The following is a 17,837-nucleotide window of genomic DNA, read 5'->3' on the forward strand; positions in this document are numbered from 1 at the left end:
GTATACACAAAGAATTCACTGTTTTAAGATTAAAACGTTAATATTAAAAAAAACCCACAGATTTCTATAAAACACAAGATGTACCTGAGAGTGTGTATATTTATATATTTATATATTTATATATATATCTTTATATTTTTATAGATATATATTTGCCAACATTTTAAAAAGTGAGAAAGCATATTCTTCCCACAACTCTCAAAAAGGAAAAAAATACGAACAAGAAAAAAGAAAGAATACCCCACAACCTGTGGGATTAAATGATTCTTTTTAAGTGAAAGAAAGAAAAAATCTGAGCAGTGAAGGTTAATTATGGCACAACTGAGGAACAATGATGGGAATATATCTCTGTCTGGGATGTGTTTTTTGTCAAGATGGTGGACCCCTCTGCAGTTCTTGAGAAGGGCATTAAGTGGTGGTGGTCCTGAGAGCACCGTGCATGAAGCTGACAGGCAATAGGACCCTGAGGAGGCAAGCTGGAGGTTAGCGGAAGCAAACAAGCAGCAAACAAATGATTACACCAAGGGCAGAGAAAGGACAATTCATTGAGAGCTACAGAAAGCAGCTTTCAAACATGGTTGGCAACCTTCAGTCTCGAAAGACTATGGTATAAGCCTACAGCACCCGGTATTCCCAGGCAGTCTCCCATCCAAGTACTAACCAGGCCTGACCCTGCTTAGCTTCCAAGATCAGACGAGATCCAGCATGTGCAGGGTAGTAGTTGCTGCAAAGCACTGGGGGGAAAGTCTGAGAGAAAGGCTGAGAATGAAGTGAGCCCTTGCCCAGCTATTGCTGGGAAAGATGATTGCGAATGGGGGTTCCGTAGATGTGGTATGCCTGCCTTTGGAGTCTAGCGCTAAGATCTTGTAGGGCCTCTAGAGAGCCAATGGAGTATGCTTTTTACTGCCATTTTCCAGCACTCCACAGCTAGTAAGAAAAAGAAAATTCTGTTTAAATATTACTCAATATATAGAGCAAACAAAAAATGTATCCAGCAAAACAATTGGAAAGGAGAGAAAAAATTAAGTCAAAAACGTGTAACTCTGTTGACAAATATAGTTAATATTTTCCTCATTATTAATATTAAGATATAGCTTGCAAGGAGGTGAGAAGTACAACATAGACAGGCTACACAAATGCACTCGTGTACAAATGCACCCTCCCCCTCCCCCCCCCGTAGCACAATACAATCAATAAGAAGTTCTGAATTATACTAGAGGTAGCAGCTGTTTGCATTCCTGGAGTCCAGAACCTTCGAACATTTGCTCCCCTGATGATAGGCTGGTGTGCAATGAGCCCACATGTGGGACAAGCTGAATGTCTCACTGTATTGTCTGAAGCATCTCTCCCAGTACCACGGAGGAAAGGGATGCTCACCAGAAGTGCGCCAATGACCTGCATTTCATACACAGCTCATAATAATAGTTATGGCTGTTAGCGCTTTGCGTGTTAATGTGTGTATAAGTGTGCTCTCTGTCCAAGCCAAACTTAAAAAAAAAATCCACAAGTTATTAAAAGTAAGCTATACAGGTCCAGGTAATATAAATAGTGTTAGGTTATTTTTGTTTGTTTAGCAGTTTCCGATAACTCCTTAAATAGGTGCAAGCGGAATATTATAGTGGAGTAGCGCCAGTGTTCTCAAGATCAATGCCCTTCTGTCTGGAGTCGCGGCAAAGAGTTTCCTTCATATGGGATGATCCAGAACGGACTATGGTTGGTCCATTTCATGTTTGGTAGAAGTGGTGATAGTGGTGGTGGTGCTCGTGGTGGTGGTGATGCTCGTGTCTCTGTATCATCTGTCCCACTTGGCCTTCGTACAAGATGACGGAGGGGAGGTCTCGCACGTGTTCCTTTTCCAGAACCGTCCCAGGAGCCTGGAAGGTTTTACACACTTGGTGAGTCTCTTTTGCCCTCTGCTTGTGTTTCTTGTAAGTCTGCTGAGACTGCATGGGGAGGTAAGGAAGGTTTTGGCCTACCCGTGCGGAAGGAGAAGCCACTGGTACAGATGCCCCTTGCATGGGTCTACTCCTTACAGCCCTTCCTGCATTCACAGAAGCTGTGTTTTTGCTTTGGGCCTTGGGGGACTTGACAAAGTGCCTGCTTGCATCTTGACTCCGCAGCCTCTGCTGTATCTCCGCAAGCTTTGCATAGGAAGCTTCCATTAAATTGATATGACCAGGATCTGCGGCCGGCGACTTCCGCTGGTGAGCGTGGAAGGTTTCCGGTTCGTGAGAACGGGATCTTGTCTGATTGACAACCCGGATGGGTGGGTCGTGTTTTTGAGCTGCTGGTGGAGATCCTAAGGAACGACAAATGGCACTGGTCATCTTTAAAGATTCAATGTTTTAATGAGTAATATTCTAAAATTAGCTTTTGTATGGTGAAAAATTCAGGCTTATAAATTTATGCCTTCAGAGTATTAAACGGAAGCGGTCTAGGAAGGAAGAAAAGGAGATTTGTAACAGATCTCTGCTGCATCATTGGTGACTTTTCATTTGGGCACAGAGAAGGGTTGTTAATGAGACCATGACATTACAGGGCAACCCATTTACAGAGCAACCCTAGAAGTGTCAACTCAAAATTAAGTCCCATTGAATTCAGTGTAACTTACTCCTGGGTAGGTGTGTATAGAATTGCAGCCTCACAGCGCAATCCTAAGAAGACAATTCACAGGTGCAGCGGCCCCTGTGCTGGTGGAAGGTGGCATATTTGCTACATCGCATGAGTAGGTAGTGTTAGCAGGGTGGCCCGCACCTCTCCACTGGTGCAGTCTCCAGAGGCACAGCCACTGGAGGAAGTACGTACACTGCCAAGCAGTGCAGGGAGAGGGCGCTGGTGGGGTGTTCCGGAAGCAGGGATGGGTGTTTTGGGGCAGGGAGGATGAAACGAGGGGTGAAACAGACCTGGGAGGGGGCAAGAATGGCGGAGTAGGCCTACACCGTATCCACCGCATTACACCGGGCTTCCTGGATTTGCACCAGCTGGGGCAGATTTCAGGAGGCTGGGGCTCTTATTCCATATCATTCTAAAGGAACTCCCATTACAGTAAACATCTATGTGTTTACTGCAGAATATATGGGACACGTCAGCCTGGGAAGGCAGCTCATCTGAGAGAAGGAAAACTCTGATCCCAAACCTCCACTGCCTTGTGGCTACATCCAGTTATGCAAAAGGCTTCAGGAGACAACCTCGAGGCAAAATCCAGAGCTGGAGTCCCTGAGGCAGTTCATGGCTGAACACAGTCACGCTCTGGCAACTCCTGCGACGCTGCTGGAACCAACCGTATTGGCCTCTGCCTTTCCATTGGACCATTTCAGCGATGTGGAGAGGGGGGATTTGCTGCATGGGTAACAGCCTATCCTCCATACCTACTTTACCCAGGCTTCGCGCACTGGAGAGGACACTCTGTTCCAGAACCACCATTCAGAGCGTGACACCATAGTCTTCCGAGACTGAAGAATGCCAACATCATACCTTCAAAAAATACTTATCTAAGTTCCATTTTAACCAAATAAAATAACAATCCTAACAAGGAGATGCAATCCGTTTCAGGGGAAATGCAAGTGTAGCCTTTACCTGGCCCAAATTTGGACGTATAGTTTTCTATTCCTGCAAGATCCAAGTAGTGGTTTCTCCTTTCAATATTCTCATCCACACAATGACGATAGCAGCTGTTCTGTTCCGGCTCAGCATCACCGTGGTGGTACCTGAGAACAGGGAAAGCGAATTACAGTACGCGTAATATTGGGATATCTCAACTGAAATGAGAAGCCTCGTTTTGTAGTTCTGAATGCCCACCACTTGAACAAATACACACTAGGAATGAGACTCCCACAGAACCCCCACTGCAATGTCACATGCAGAGATAAACCATCGGCTGTGTACATGTAAAAGGTCCTAGGCACAGATTGCTGATATGACCAGTCAGAGCTGTAACCAGGGTGGAGCCTGAGGGGCACCTATCCTGGGTATTACACCAAGCAGAGGGGGCCCTGGGTGCTCCCAGGCTCTGCCCTAGTAACAGCCTCCGGGGGCTCCGGGGACTCCATGCACCCCATTACTTTTCCTGTGGAGGCTGGGAGCCTCTACAGGAGAAGGAATAATAACAACAACAACAACAACAACAACAACAACAACAGGTATTTATATACCGCCTTTCTTGGTCTTTATTCAAGACTTTATTCAAGGCGCTTTACATAGGCAGGCTTTATTTAAATCCCTTATTAAATAGGGATTTTTACAATCTGAAAGAAGGTTCTTTCTTTCAAGAACCACTACATTCAGGTGTTTCATTCCGATCTGGCTTTACATTCTGGCCTCCATCCTCCCACGCTCAGAGCAGATGGAATCGCTCGGCTTCAGCTTGTCAGCTGCTTCAAGGTCGCACGGTGCCGGTGGCCTCGAACTGGCGACCTTGTGGATGTTATCTTTAGGCAGACGGAGGCTCTACCCTCTAGACCAGACCTCCTGCCCAGGAACAGGAACAGGAAGGAACAGGAACCCCCTTTCTCAGGGGAGAACCTGGAAGTGATGTCATAGGGCACTGTGTTATAGCTCTGTATCCAGTGAAAAGAACTTCAGGGAGCAGTTCTGGAAGAGAATTGAGGCAGAAAATCCGCTCCTAGTTGGGGCAGGGAGCACCAGCCTAGATGTACCAATCCCGTGACCCAGCAGCCATGTGTTTCTCTCTACAATCCCACAGTTTTTGGCAAATGGGAGGGACTACAGGTGAAAACAATGAGAGATAAGAGCAGACTTCTGTTTTTCAGAAAGAAGTAGAGTTTATAAAGTCAGATCAATTGCTGTCTCCCTCCATCCAGCTCTCTTTCCTGTCGAGTGCTATAAATGTATTTATAGCAAAACTATTTCCTGAAAATGAATATCTGAAATACCAGCCATTGGTGAGCCAAACAAGGAGAAAGAGTATTAGTGAGCAGTCTGAGCAGTGTTGTGGCCAAGAATTCCGCACAATAAATTGCACTGTGTTCTAAACGAAAGATGTCTACATGTGTAAACAATTTCTCTAAAAGAACAAAAGGTGAACCTTTCAGGGTAGTTTCTGAAACTCATAACATGCAACAGATCTGAGCTTCTCCTTCACTCCCCCCACCCCAAAAGAAATTCTCCTTTTTTTCCCCTACATCAGGGGTCTCTAAACTCTTTGGCCGAATGGCCACATCAAATAGCAGGTACAGTGCCGAGAGCCGGGGGGGGGGGAATTAAATAATAAAATTATTATTTTATTTATAAACAAAAACATTAGAGATGGAACTTAGATGAATTAATAAATGAATGGGCTCAAATGCTCAGGATTTCTCCAAGCACCAACACAGCTCAAGAAATAAAGCACACACTTAAATGGCCCCCATTCCCCCAACCCAGAAGCACAACTCCAGTTGTGTTTAGTCAACTGGGCCAGAGGCTTTCAGGGGATCAGAGGCTGGCTGCGGGCTGGATAGAGGCTGTCCTCGGGCCATGTCTGGCCCCCGGGCCAGGGTTTGGAGATCCCTGCCCTACATAACCAAAGCAGAGGATTGGTATACTGTCACTGGTGGGCCTTTTTTATCTGTGGATTTGATTCACCACAGGTTCTGATCACATGGTGGAAGGCCCCACCTGACCTCCTGGACCTGACTGGAAGATGCTTCCAGTCACACCTGGAGGTCAGGTGAGGGCCCAAACCCACAGATTTGGTTATCCACAGGTTTCGGTATCCAAAGGAGTTCCAGGAACAGAACCCCCACAGAAGCTAAGGGCTGACTGTATAAGAAGAGCCCTGTGGAATTGGACCAAGGGTACACCTAGTCCCACATCCTCTTTCCCACAGGTGCACCTGGGAAGTCCATAAGCAAAGCATGAAGCTAGTAGTTTTCCTCTAGGTTTGTTCTGTAGCAACTCGTATTTAGAGAGGATGCTCTGCTTTTATGGGTTCCATTTAACTTTCGTAGTCAAGAGTCATTAATAGATCAGATCTCCCTGATTTGTCTGATTCACCATTTAAGATAGTGGCCATCACCACTGATGACATGGCACACCCCTCCTGAAACACACTGAGCTCAAGCATGTGTGTGTGTGTGGGGGGGAGAGACGACTTTCCACTGCTTGATTAGATAGCCTGTGTGCCTGGCTCAGGGCACCGAGGGATTACCAGGCTGAGAATGGATTTGAAACCGCCTCTCTGGTACACACCTGATGCTCTATGCATTACGCGACACCACTGCTCTCAGTACCAGAAGCATTCCAAATTCTAAGAGCATCAGCAAAAGAGGAGAGAAGTTTTTAATCTCCACAACTGTGGAAACTCATCAAAGCCAACAACTTGTAGAAGCTCTGCAAATATCCTTTCCCCTCTTATTCTTTAACTGTCTTGGGGGGAAAAAAACCAGACAAATTGGGGCAGACTTACCGTATTTTTCGCTCCATAAGACGCACTTCCCCCCAAAAAAGTGGGGGGGGGGAAGTGTGTGCGTCTTATGGAGCGAATAATGCCAAAAAGAGTGCACGTTGGGGACCTTAATGAAGGGGGAATCTTCATGCCAGTTTATGATCCCATTCACTCTAATAAAAGGAGGGATCTTCATGCCAGTTTATGATCCCATTCACCCTAAGAAGGGGGAGGGATGGTTCAAATGTTATTCTGTTATAGTTTATTAAATATTTTATTACACTATTTGGTTCAGAATATTTTTTTTCCTGTTTTCCTCCTCTAAAAAATAGGTGCGTCTTATGGTCAGGTGCGTCTTATGGAGCGAAAAATACGGTATTTTAATCTGATTCACTCTTTGCGTTGAAATGGGCATTTCAATGGGGTGGAGTCACCCTACTGCATCATTTTATGTGCTGCAACCTGCAGTCTTTGGAGGATGGGGTGGGACAGACCCTGAAAACGCACAACTACAATTCCAAGGCAGATGAAAAGACACCACACTGGGGCAGACCTTCGTCCCAGTGATTCTCCCTGCAAACAATTGCCAATGACATGACAAGATCCCCCCCCCTTTTCTGGAGAAACGAGGTCTCTTTCCCAGACTGGCATCCAAAATCATATTGCACATTCCTTCGGGGAGATAAAACTTCAAATAGGCCTGATTTATCTAATCTTTTCAAGCTGCAACTATACTTGCAGCTGTGCATAAAAGGGACTTCTGTTTCTGTCTCGCTGCTTTCCTGGAAGCTGACGTACCCTGAATCACACCCTCAAGAAATCTATGGAAAAGCAACACACACTTTTTTTTTTACTCTGCTCCGAAGGGCAGTTCTGAGCATTCTTTTTTAAGTGCACCTCATAGTTCCTCTTCAGACAGTTTATAAGAAGTGCTGTTTACATTCTTTGTACTTCTTTCTTGCCTTCAAGAATTGGTGCTGCTGTACACTGAGTTCAAGAAAGCCAGTGTGGCACAACGGGTACAGGGCTGAACCGTTTCAATTAGGCATGCCTAGGTTCAGTGCTCCACTCAGCTACAAAGCTTTCTGGGTGACCAGCCTCACCCGCCTTGGAGTTGTCACATGAACTACGTAGGCCCAAAACTCCCTAGGTGGGGGAGAAGGTATAAAAGCCCCATTACCAAGATAATGTGGACACCGCAGGGAAGCGGTTCCTGGCTGCCACCCTAGCATTTGAAACATTCCGTGATTATTATGAACACAAAATTGAAAGTCTTTCAAGGCTGACTAATCTATTGCTACCTTACATTCAGGAGATGGATAAGGGGGGGGGGTTACCTGAGGGAGGCTCGCTGCTTCTTTTCACAACTCCTCATTTCTTCATTGGCTTTGCTCTCCGTTCGGTGCCTCTGGAGATCTGCCCCCACCACACAAAAATAATGTTATTTTTCCCTCAATACTGATTTTCAGTACAGGTTTTTCAACACTTCTACAGGCACATCTACTATTGCACCATTGCAAACCACTGATGTGATTAAAAAACCATGCACAGTTTGCTCCGTGACTGGGTCTTTTAAAAGATACACTTGGACCTTTTTATCCATGTTCCTGTATCCCCCCCCCCCCCCTCGCATGGATTCATGGATAGTGAATCCTGGCTAATTCTGGCCTGATGAGCAAACTGGAAGTGGCTTTCCCCTGTATCCACAGAATCCATGGTAAATCAAATTTGCAGGTGCTGATCTACGAGTAGGGAGTCACAATGTATTGCCACACCATGACTTCTGGATGTTTACCTAATGGAATCAGGGTCCAATCCTATCCAATATTCCAGCTCTGATGCAGCTGTGCCAAAAGGGTGTGTGCTGCATCCTGCAGTGGGGGGGGGGGGGGAGAGAATCACAGAACCCTCTTCAAGGTAAAGGAACTTTTGTTCTCTTACCTTGGGGCTGCATTGTGGCTGCATCAGACCTGGAAAGTTGGATAGGATAGGGTCCTCAGACTTTTATCCAAGCCCATGTTATAGAACTATAAAACCAAAGGAGATAAGGTTGGGGCCATAGCTCAGTGGTAGTCAGTGTGCTTTGAATGCAAGGTCCTAGCTTCTCTGGTCGCATCTCCAGGTACGACAGAGAAAAATTCCTGCCTAAATCCCTGGAGAGCAGCTGCCATTCTGAGTTGACAATACTGAGCTAGGTAGATCAACAGCCTGACTCAGCGGGACACCTTCTTATGACAAGCCTAGGGGTTAGGCAGGTTGGGAGATGAACAGACAACTCCATCAGGTACAAATATTTAATAGGCAAAGGTGTTCTTAAACATTTTTTATTCTTTTGTGGATTTCGCTTTTTCCTAGCGAGGAAAAGTACAGAAAGTGGTGTTATGTGTTTTTATTCAAGGGCACGTTTTTATAAATTATAAATATAAATTACAATAGCTTTAAAAATGTACTAAGTAGATGATATATAGGTGATATAAATGTCAGCAGATGCAGCCACAATCATTACCCATGGACCCCTCTCCACAGATTTCAGGGTTGTTGCTGTTGCATTTGTTTTATTTTTTTGACAAAAATGAGAAGTGCAGACAGTGGTGTCTTGTGCTTTTATTTTGTTATCACTGAAAACTCACACCTCTGTTAATAGGTTTTAAAATCTAGCTTTGCAGTGCTTGGCTAGTTCAGTAGCTTAGCTGGGCCAGCTGGTGTCTGAGGGCTGGTGATGCCCCCCCCACATCATAAGAACATAAGAACATAAGAACAGCCCCACTGGATCAGGCCATAGGCCCATCTAGTCCAGCTTCCTGTATCTCACAGCGGCCCACCAAATGCCCCAGGGAGCACACCAGATAACAAGAGACCTCATCCTGGTGCCCTCCCCTACATCTGGCATTCTGACTTAACCCATTCCTAAAATCAGGAGGTTGCGCATACACATCATGGCTTGTACCCCATAATGGATTTTTCCTCCATAAACTTGTCCAATCCCCTTTTAAAGGCGTCTAGGCCAGACGCCAGCACCACATCCTGTGGCAAGGAGTTCCACAGACCGACCACGCGCTGAGTAAAGAAATATTTTCTTTTGTCTGTCCTAACCCGCCCAACACTCAATTTTAGTGGATGTCCCCTGGTTCTGGTATTATGTGAGAGTGTAAAGAGCATCTCCCTATCCACTCTATCCATCCCCTGCATAATTTTGTATGTCTCAATCATGTCCCCCCTCAAGCGTCTCTTTTCTAGGCTGAAGAGGCCCAAACGCCGTAGCCTTTCCTCATAAGGAAGGTGCCCCAGCCCAGTAATCATCTTTGCGCATGATGTCACGGGGCTTTTAGGCAGGAAGCTGAAAGCCAGGACCTCAAAGGTAGCGTTCTCTGAAGTGCTACCTTTTCCACGCGCAGGGCCAGCTAGTCAGGCGGAGATCAGGGGTCTCAATGCGTGGATGAGACGGTGGTGTAGGGAGGAGGGGTTTAGATTCATTAGGCACTGGGGAACTTTTTGGGACAAGCGGGGCCTGTACAAGAGGGACGGGCTCCACTTGAACCAGAATGGAACCAGACTGCTGGCGCATAACATTAAAAAGGTGGCAGAGCAGCTTTTAAACTGATCCCTGGGGGAAGGCCGACAGGAGCCGAGGGGCATCTGGTTCGGGACTCCTCATCCCTATGGGATGAGGATGGGGAGGTTAGAGAACAACAAGACAAAGGCAGGGTAGGAAAAGAAATTGGGAAAGGTAGGGTGATGGGATGTGATAGACGGTTTGGCACAATGAGAGGATGCGGGGACAAAGGAGCGAATAAGCAGCCCATCCTGGGGCATTCCGTGTATAAATGCTTTTATGCGAATGCCCGAAGTCTACGAGCAAAGGTGGGAGAACTGGAATGTCTGGTGACAAGGGAAAATATTGACATAGTGGGCATAACGGAAACCTGGTGGAATGCGGAGAATCAGTGGGATACCGCAATCCCGGGCTATAAACTCTACAGGAGGGACTGGCAGGGGCGTGTTGGAGGTGGGGTGGCCGTTTATGTTAAGGAAGGGATAGAATCCAGCAAAGTAGAGATTGAAGGTGGGTCTGACTCCACCGTAGAATCTCTGTGGGTTAAATTATCAGGCTTGTGCAGCGATGTAATACTGGGGGCGTGCTATCGTCCTCCAGACCAGAAATCGGATGGGGACCTTGAAATGAGGAAACAGATCAGGGAGGTGACAAGGAGGGACAGGGTTGTAATCACGGGGGACTTCAATTATCCTCATATTGACTGGGTCAATTTGTGTTCTGGTCACGATCAGGAAACCGGATTTCTTGACGTGCTAAATGACTGTGGCTTAGATCAGCTAGTCACGGAGCCCACCAGAGGACAGGTGACTCTGGATTTAATATTATGCGGTACGCAGGACCTGGTTAGAGATGTAAACGTTACTGAGCCATTGGGGAACAGTGATCATGCTGCGATCCGTTTTGACGTGCACGTTGGGGGAAGAATACCAGGCAAATCTCTAACAAAAACCCTTGACTTCCGACGGGCGGACTTCCCTCAAATGAGGAGGCTGGTTAGAAGGAGGTTGAAAGGGAGGGTAAAAAGAGTCCAGTCTCTCCAGAGTGCATGGAGGCTGCTTAAAACAACAGTAATAGAGGCCCAGCAGAGGTGTATACCGCAAAGAAAGAAGGGTTCCACTAAATCCAGGAGGGTGCCCGCATGGCTAACCAGCCAAGTTAGAGAGGCTGTGAAGGGCAAGGAAGCTTCCTTCCGTAAATGGAAGTCTTGCCCTAATGAGGAGAATAAAAAGGAACATAAACTGTGGCAAAAGAAATGTAAGAAGGTGATAGGGGAGGCCAAGCGAGACTATGAGGAACGCATGGCCAGCAACATTAAGGGGAATAATAAAAGCTTCTTCAAATATGTTAGAAGCAGGAAACCCGCCAGAGAAGCGGTTGGCCCTCTGGATGGTGAGGGAGGGAAAGGGGAGATAAAAGGAGACTTAGAGATGGCAGAGAAATTAAATGAGTTCTTTGCATCTGTCTTCACGGCAGAAGACCTCGGGCAGATACCGCTGCCCGAACGGCCCCTCCTAACCGAGGAGTTAAGTCAGATAGAGGTTAAAAGAGAAGATGTTTCAGACCTCATTGATAAATTAAAGATCAATAAGTCACCGGGCCCTGATGGCATCCACCCAAGGGTTATTAAGGAATTGAAGAATGAAGTTGCAGATCTCTTGACTAAGGTATGCAACTTGTCCCTCAAAACGGCCACGGTACCAGAAGATTGGAGGATAGCAAATGTCACGCCTATTTTTAAAAAGGGAAAGAGGGGGGACCCGGGAAACTATAGGCCGCTCAGCCTAACATCCATACCGGGTAAGATGGTGGAATGCCTCATCAAAGATAGGATCTCAAAACACATAGACGAACAGGCCTTGCTGAGGGAGAGTCAGCATGGCTTCTGTAAGGGTAAGTCTTGCCTCACAAACCTTATAGAATTCTTTGAAAAGGTCAACAGGCATGTGGATGCGTGACATCATTGCATCACTCCTGCACCTACATTGTCACTCCCCCTTCGCACATGTACGGCCCTGGCCCAGAAACAGCTCCATTTGGAGCTGCAAGGGAGAAGGGGCGGGAAAGGACCAGTCGGCCAATTTTGCACCTCAGATAAGAGCTGTAAACCTCCCCCCAGTGGAGATGGCAGAAAACCACCACTCCACTGTGGGGGGGGGGCCATGTACCTCCTAGCTCCAGCTTACCCACTGGGCTGGATGAATACCCATTGTCGTTCCAGTCTTCCACTGGTTGTGTCTAGTGCTTTCAATGGCAAAATTTGCTTCTCATAAATGAGCTGTTAAACCTTCTTAAGATTATCTTAAGCTGATATGCTTACGAACATGAGAATCAACAAGTTGCAGAATCAAATCTTACCAGCATGGTTCAGCAGAATACTTTTTTTCTTCTGACTTCCATCTGGAGCTACAGTGAGCTTCACCCGCAAGGTTTTACTGGAACTAGGAGAGTGGTTTACTGAGGCATCGACTACCTCATAGATAGTATGAAGCAAGCTGGTGATATCCTGAGGACAACGTTAAAACAGAGGAAGACAAATGTGTAAGAACAGTAAATAGAGATATTATTCCCCCTGATGAAATGTACCATTTTTTCCCTTCACAGAAATGGTTCTGCTTGCTAACATTCTACTGTTAACCATCCCCACCTCCCAAACAGTAAGAATATTTGTGAACATTCCATGACATCACAGCAGCTCAACCAATGGCAGAATTCATAAGGCTGGCCAGCCAAATGTCTTTGTTCTGCCTATTATATGCGTTAGGTTTCTGTTTTAAAATACTGTTACTGAGCAATCTGATGTTACTTTTGTTTCGATTACCAAAAGTTACTGATATCCAAATTATTTCGGGTAGTCAATCATTACATTAGTAAAACTCATTTCTTAAGTGAATGATCTAATTTATTTACTTAATTTATTTGCAAATTTATATACCACCTTTCCAGAGGTAACAAAATGTGGCACCCAAAGAATAGGATATATGTATAATAGGGTGTATATATCCTAAGTATAATAGGATATAACAAACAGGGCCTAGGAGAGGGGGGTAAAGGGGGTAATGTGTACCTGGGCCCAGGGTCAGAAAGGGGGCCCAGGAGCCAAAGAAGGGGATCCAGAAATTTCCTGGGATCTTACATTTTCCAATCTCAGACTTACTGCCCACATGGGATGCACATGGCAGCAACTACTGCCAGAAGCCACATGCACCAGGCCCAGGAATGCATACATTCCTTCACAGTGTCACATCTGGGAGGAAGCTGGCCTGCTCCAGGAGCTCTTTGGCTTGTGGATCTGCTTACAATGAAGGAGTGGATGGGAGCTCAGGGACACAGCTATGGGGCGACAGCTGCTGCAGAAGTGGTGCCATTGCCCACTGGCCCCCCCCTCTGTTTCACCCCACCCTCTTTGGGAAGGGGCCCCAAATAAACTTTGTACCCCCAACAGAATTCCTCTTGGAGGCCCTGATAACAAAATCACAGTATTTAAAACCACAGTAGCTAAATTATGCCATCAATATCAGCCTGGCTCCTCACTGATACCAATCAGATACAGCTTCTACTAATTGCCTTTGCCACTTCTGTGTCCTTGGACTAATTCTAGATACCTAGGAGTACATGAGGTATCTAAGCCCTGCTTTGTTAAACACCGGAGAGCATGCCCACTAAGACCCAATTTTAATGTAAAGTCATACATTCACATGCTGAAGTAATCCATAAATTCTGCTTAGCTGCTTCTGAGCAGAGATGAGACAGTAAGGCCGACTCCAGTGGCCTTACTGGGAACAAGTGGCATTTGGCCAGTTCTCCCTTCTGAGAACTTGCCTCCATTAGCGGCCATGGTACTTTACGTACTTATACTCTTTTCCCTACCCTTCTTTCTGTCTTTTTCATTTTGGGTCTATTAACCTGTAAACCAGGAGTCTATAAACTTTTCGGCCAAAGGGCTGCATCAAATATCTGGCACAGTGTTGAGGGCCGGGAAAAAAATATTAAATATAAAATTTAAATAAAGACATTAGAGATGGAACTTAGATGAATGAATAAATGAATGAATGGGCTCAAATGTCCAGGATTTCTCCAAGCACCAAGAAATAAAGCACTCAGTTAAATGAACCCCCATTCCCCTACCTCACAAGCACAACTCTGGTTGTGTTTGGTCAACTGGGCCAGAGGCTCTCAGGGGGCCGCGGACCAGATAGAGGCTTGCAGTGGGCTGCATCTGGCCCCCAGGCCGGGGTTTGGAGACCCCGGCTGTAAACCATTGTTTTAATTTGTGAAAAGCAGCATATAAACATATCTAGCAACTGAAGAAATAAATCTCATGCACTCAAATAGGAAAGGTACAATCTGCCTTTTTTTATCTGCAGAGGATCCCTTCTAGTACTCCCCCCTCCCGAATACTTGAATCTGCTGATGGGCGAATCCACGGCCACTTCTGGTTTGCTTGTCAAACTGGAAGTGACTTTATGAGGCTTCTGGGAGGCCTCCTCCTCTCCCCTGGTATCCACAGCATCCACCGTGAGTCAAATTCACGGATGCCGGATTCACAGATACCATGGGTACACTGTATTACCACATAACTTTTGCAGGGATGATCCTATGTGCTGCATACAGTAGAAATCTAGTCTCTGTTCATAAAGTCATCCCTGGAAGAGGCTGACAACCATTCCAAAACACCTTTCCCATTTATATGAGATTGAGGAATCCCTTTGGAAAATAATTCCACGGGGACGAACGTTCTGTGAAAAGGAGCTCTCTGATGTATTTTCCCAAGAGAATCAGACAGGTTTTAAAGGGAAGTGATACAATCCTGCTCTAGCGACTCCGGCATTATGCCGGTAGTAGTTTAACATAACCCCTTCTTTATGTGACATGCTGGAAGACACTGAAATTAAAAGCCAGAGCAAATGGTTTTAAAGGAGATAAGACCTCAAGCCTTCTGGCCTACTAAGACAGGTTAATTAAAAGCCCAAAAGGTTTTAAATTCCACTGTGAATTATAATTGAAGTTAACAGAATGACTCCAAATATACACTGATTCCAACAGAATCTAATTTGTCAGTGTCCATTTATTCCTCAGAACTCTTTCTCTGGTCTTTGCTCCACTCACAGTGAATGAGGTGTGCATATGTGTGTGTTTTTTGTTCTCTCTATCACCGTATTATCCAAAGTCTGTTGACAGTTTATATCCATCCTCCTGACAAAATATCAAGAATGTCTGTAGAGAAGTCTGTATGAAAGGACAGAGGCTTGATAAGAGGCAGGTGACCGACTACCTGAGTGTTCTTTATACTTATTCTCTTCTTGCACATCTCGATATCTCTCCTCACCTATCAGAAACTCCATTATCAAACACAGCATCTCTTGAAACAAAGCTCGACAACCAAGGGGCGGCCCACAACTGTGCTGACAAGGAAGTTCATGCAGGAGCAGTGGCAATACGTGCGCAATGCATACCTCTTTGAAGCCTCAATCTACCCTCTAACTCATCAGGGTCAGAAAGTTATGTACTTCAAACACAACTAAGCCAGAAAAGGTTTGGAGAGACGCAAATTGCTTTGTTGCTACCCTACTGAATTCACCGTTGTCCTGTATTTTGACCTTGTCATTGTGTTATGGCCTGAGGCGCCTATACACAGATAATCTTCCATAGGATCTGCTACAAAATTGGTGTTCTTTGTAGACATGGACACATTATATTTTAAAAACTGTAGGAAAACAGCTGGTTGTTTATTTCAGTGCACAATGAACTCCATAGTGAACTAGCCATGAGACAATTGAAAATTATTATTTATATTTTACCACCAACGTACATGGTGATTTACTCACAAAAAGAGGTTCCAACCCTGATGGCACAATCCTAATCTTCCTGAGCGTCCATGCAGCAACCACCATAAAGCACATTGCGACAGCTTAGGAGTCAGGAGCACCAGCCGGAAGGCCAGGGCTATCCCACTGGCACAAGAAGAAACTTGTGCCAGAGCATCGCAGGGACTGGGGAAGGGGAGGGGAAGTAATGGGGAAGGAGGAGGGCAGAGAAAGGGTGGGGATGGGTCCTAGGATGGGGAGGGATCAGTGGCAGTGGTGCATGCCGAATCCTATTCTCTCCCCTCGGCCTGAGAACCTGACATGGGGCACCTTGGATTTGTGCTGGCTTTTCGGTAGGTGCAGATCTGAGTTGCCCCATTTATCAAGCTGAGGCTTGACGAATGTCCCCTCACCTTGAGGAAACCTCCAGACTACTCAACCCATGCTTAGAATGCAGTGCAGCCATGCTGGACCACTGCATTGGATCAGGTTAGGATTGGGCTGCCCTGGACTAGACTATAGCCTAGGAAGGGGAAGTACAAGTAAATAAAGCCAAAGGAAGAACATGTAATTGTTTCAGCTGTACATGCTTCGGTTTAGTCGTAGAAGGGAAAGAGGACTAGGATATAGTGCCAAAGGAAACTGTGGAAACTGAAGCATGTGGGTTTTTAAAAAGGATTTGACGGAAGAAAGGTAGGGGACATTGTGCACCAGGAGGCAGTTCCAGGTCTAAGGAATGACCAGGGAGAGAGGGCAGACATGTCCAAGAGAGCAGAAGTCCTTTGGACAGCTCAGGGCAGTGGAGCTGGAAAAGGCAAAAGTCACAGGCAGGAATATAATCATATACAATAACCAAGTGGTAGAGAAGGGCAAGGTCATTAAAGGCTTTGAAAGTAAAGGCACGGGATTTGTGCTGGAGAAGATGGGCAGCCAATGATTTAAGGAGGGGAAGTGATATGGTCAGAGTAATGAGAGAGGTGAATGATTTTGGCTGCGGACTGATGAGGGAACCGAGGTGAGCAAAGTGAAGATGAGCTTAGTTAAAAAGTCTACCATTTACTCGAGTAGTTCCCAATCTCGACTTAAACATAAGAGAACCTCTAAGTCTTTGCGGTGGCCATAAAGCAGGGCAGGGACTTGACAGTGACGGTGGTAACATCACTCCCAGGTTTGTGCCACCACTGCAGTCGACTAGGTGAAAAAGGGGGGTTTTGTACTTACCCATGTTTGACAGCTGCAGAAACCCAGATTTTGTAGTGCCGTTGCAAACAAATACATTTTTTAAAAAACCTTTTTTCTGCTTAGTTGGAGGTGCAAATTTGGGAGTGATGTCATTGCCATCCTGCCATCACTGACAGGTTGCCGCTACTCTTAAGGGGGCAATAGGTTGTTTCCCACTGCCCTAGGGGTTGCAATCCCCAGATTGGTAAACACTGATTTACTGGGTCTTAGATTCAGGTAATTTAGGTCCATGAGCATCAATGTATGGATATATTTCAATGTAAGATTATTTTCTCATGTTGGTCCTATTCAAATGAGGTGCCCACACATGGGCATTCAGCAGTCACTTGTAGCAAGTGGCTAAGATCCGCTCTCCCACCACGCGTAGCAGGTAGGCTCATCAGAACTAGTCCGCTATAAACATGTGGTGTGCAGTACTTTGACCACAATTAGCTGGTGAAAACGAATGCTACAGCTTCTACTTTTCAAGGTGAGAATGTTATTAACTGCTGTGCGTTTTTCACCTCATTATATTTTATGGAGAAACCCGCTCTATGACCCAACTGCACCATGTTTACGAGGATTTTCCTAATCTTGCAACACATATAATAATTAAGTTACACTGATGTAATTTTCAGATCGAGGCTCGAGGCAGCTTGAATTTGAGACTCAGAAAAAAAAGCAACTTGAAATGACCAAGGTTGCAAACTTCTCCATATTTACTCGGAAATAAACACCCCTGAAACTGCTAGGATTGACTTCTAAGTAATCTTGTTTCAGGATTGAACTGTAAGTAATTGTAATTTTATTATTATTATTAACAGTATTTATATACTGCTTTTCAACAAAAGTTCGCAAAGCGGTTTACAGA

General features: G+C 45.6%; 1 protein-coding gene and 1 pseudogene across 1 annotated transcript in view; both read right to left on the minus strand.

Annotated features, from left to right (window-relative positions):
• Positions 1-612: 612 nt before the first annotated feature.
• LOC136660847 (5S ribosomal RNA) lies at positions 613-732 on the minus strand (annotated as a pseudogene).
• Positions 733-1,673: 941 nt separating this feature from the next.
• NKD1 (NKD inhibitor of WNT signaling pathway 1) overlaps positions 1,674-17,837 on the minus strand; it is a 135,361-nt gene continuing 119,197 nt past the window's right edge. Inside the window, exons 7-10 of the mRNA XM_066637728.1 lie at positions 12,297-12,444; positions 7,723-7,801; positions 3,577-3,707; positions 1,674-2,299 (exon numbers count right to left, since the gene is read on the minus strand). Coding sequence (XP_066493825.1) covers positions 1,725-2,299; positions 3,577-3,707; positions 7,723-7,801; positions 12,297-12,444 — 933 coding nt within the window. The 3' untranslated portion in view covers positions 1,674-1,724. The remainder of the gene's footprint in view (positions 2,300-3,576; positions 3,708-7,722; positions 7,802-12,296; positions 12,445-17,837) is intronic.

This window comes from Tiliqua scincoides, chromosome 9 (genome assembly GCF_035046505.1).
Source record: "Tiliqua scincoides isolate rTilSci1 chromosome 9, rTilSci1.hap2, whole genome shotgun sequence".
In the NCBI taxonomy this organism is placed as follows: Eukaryota; Metazoa; Chordata; class Lepidosauria; order Squamata; family Scincidae; genus Tiliqua; species Tiliqua scincoides.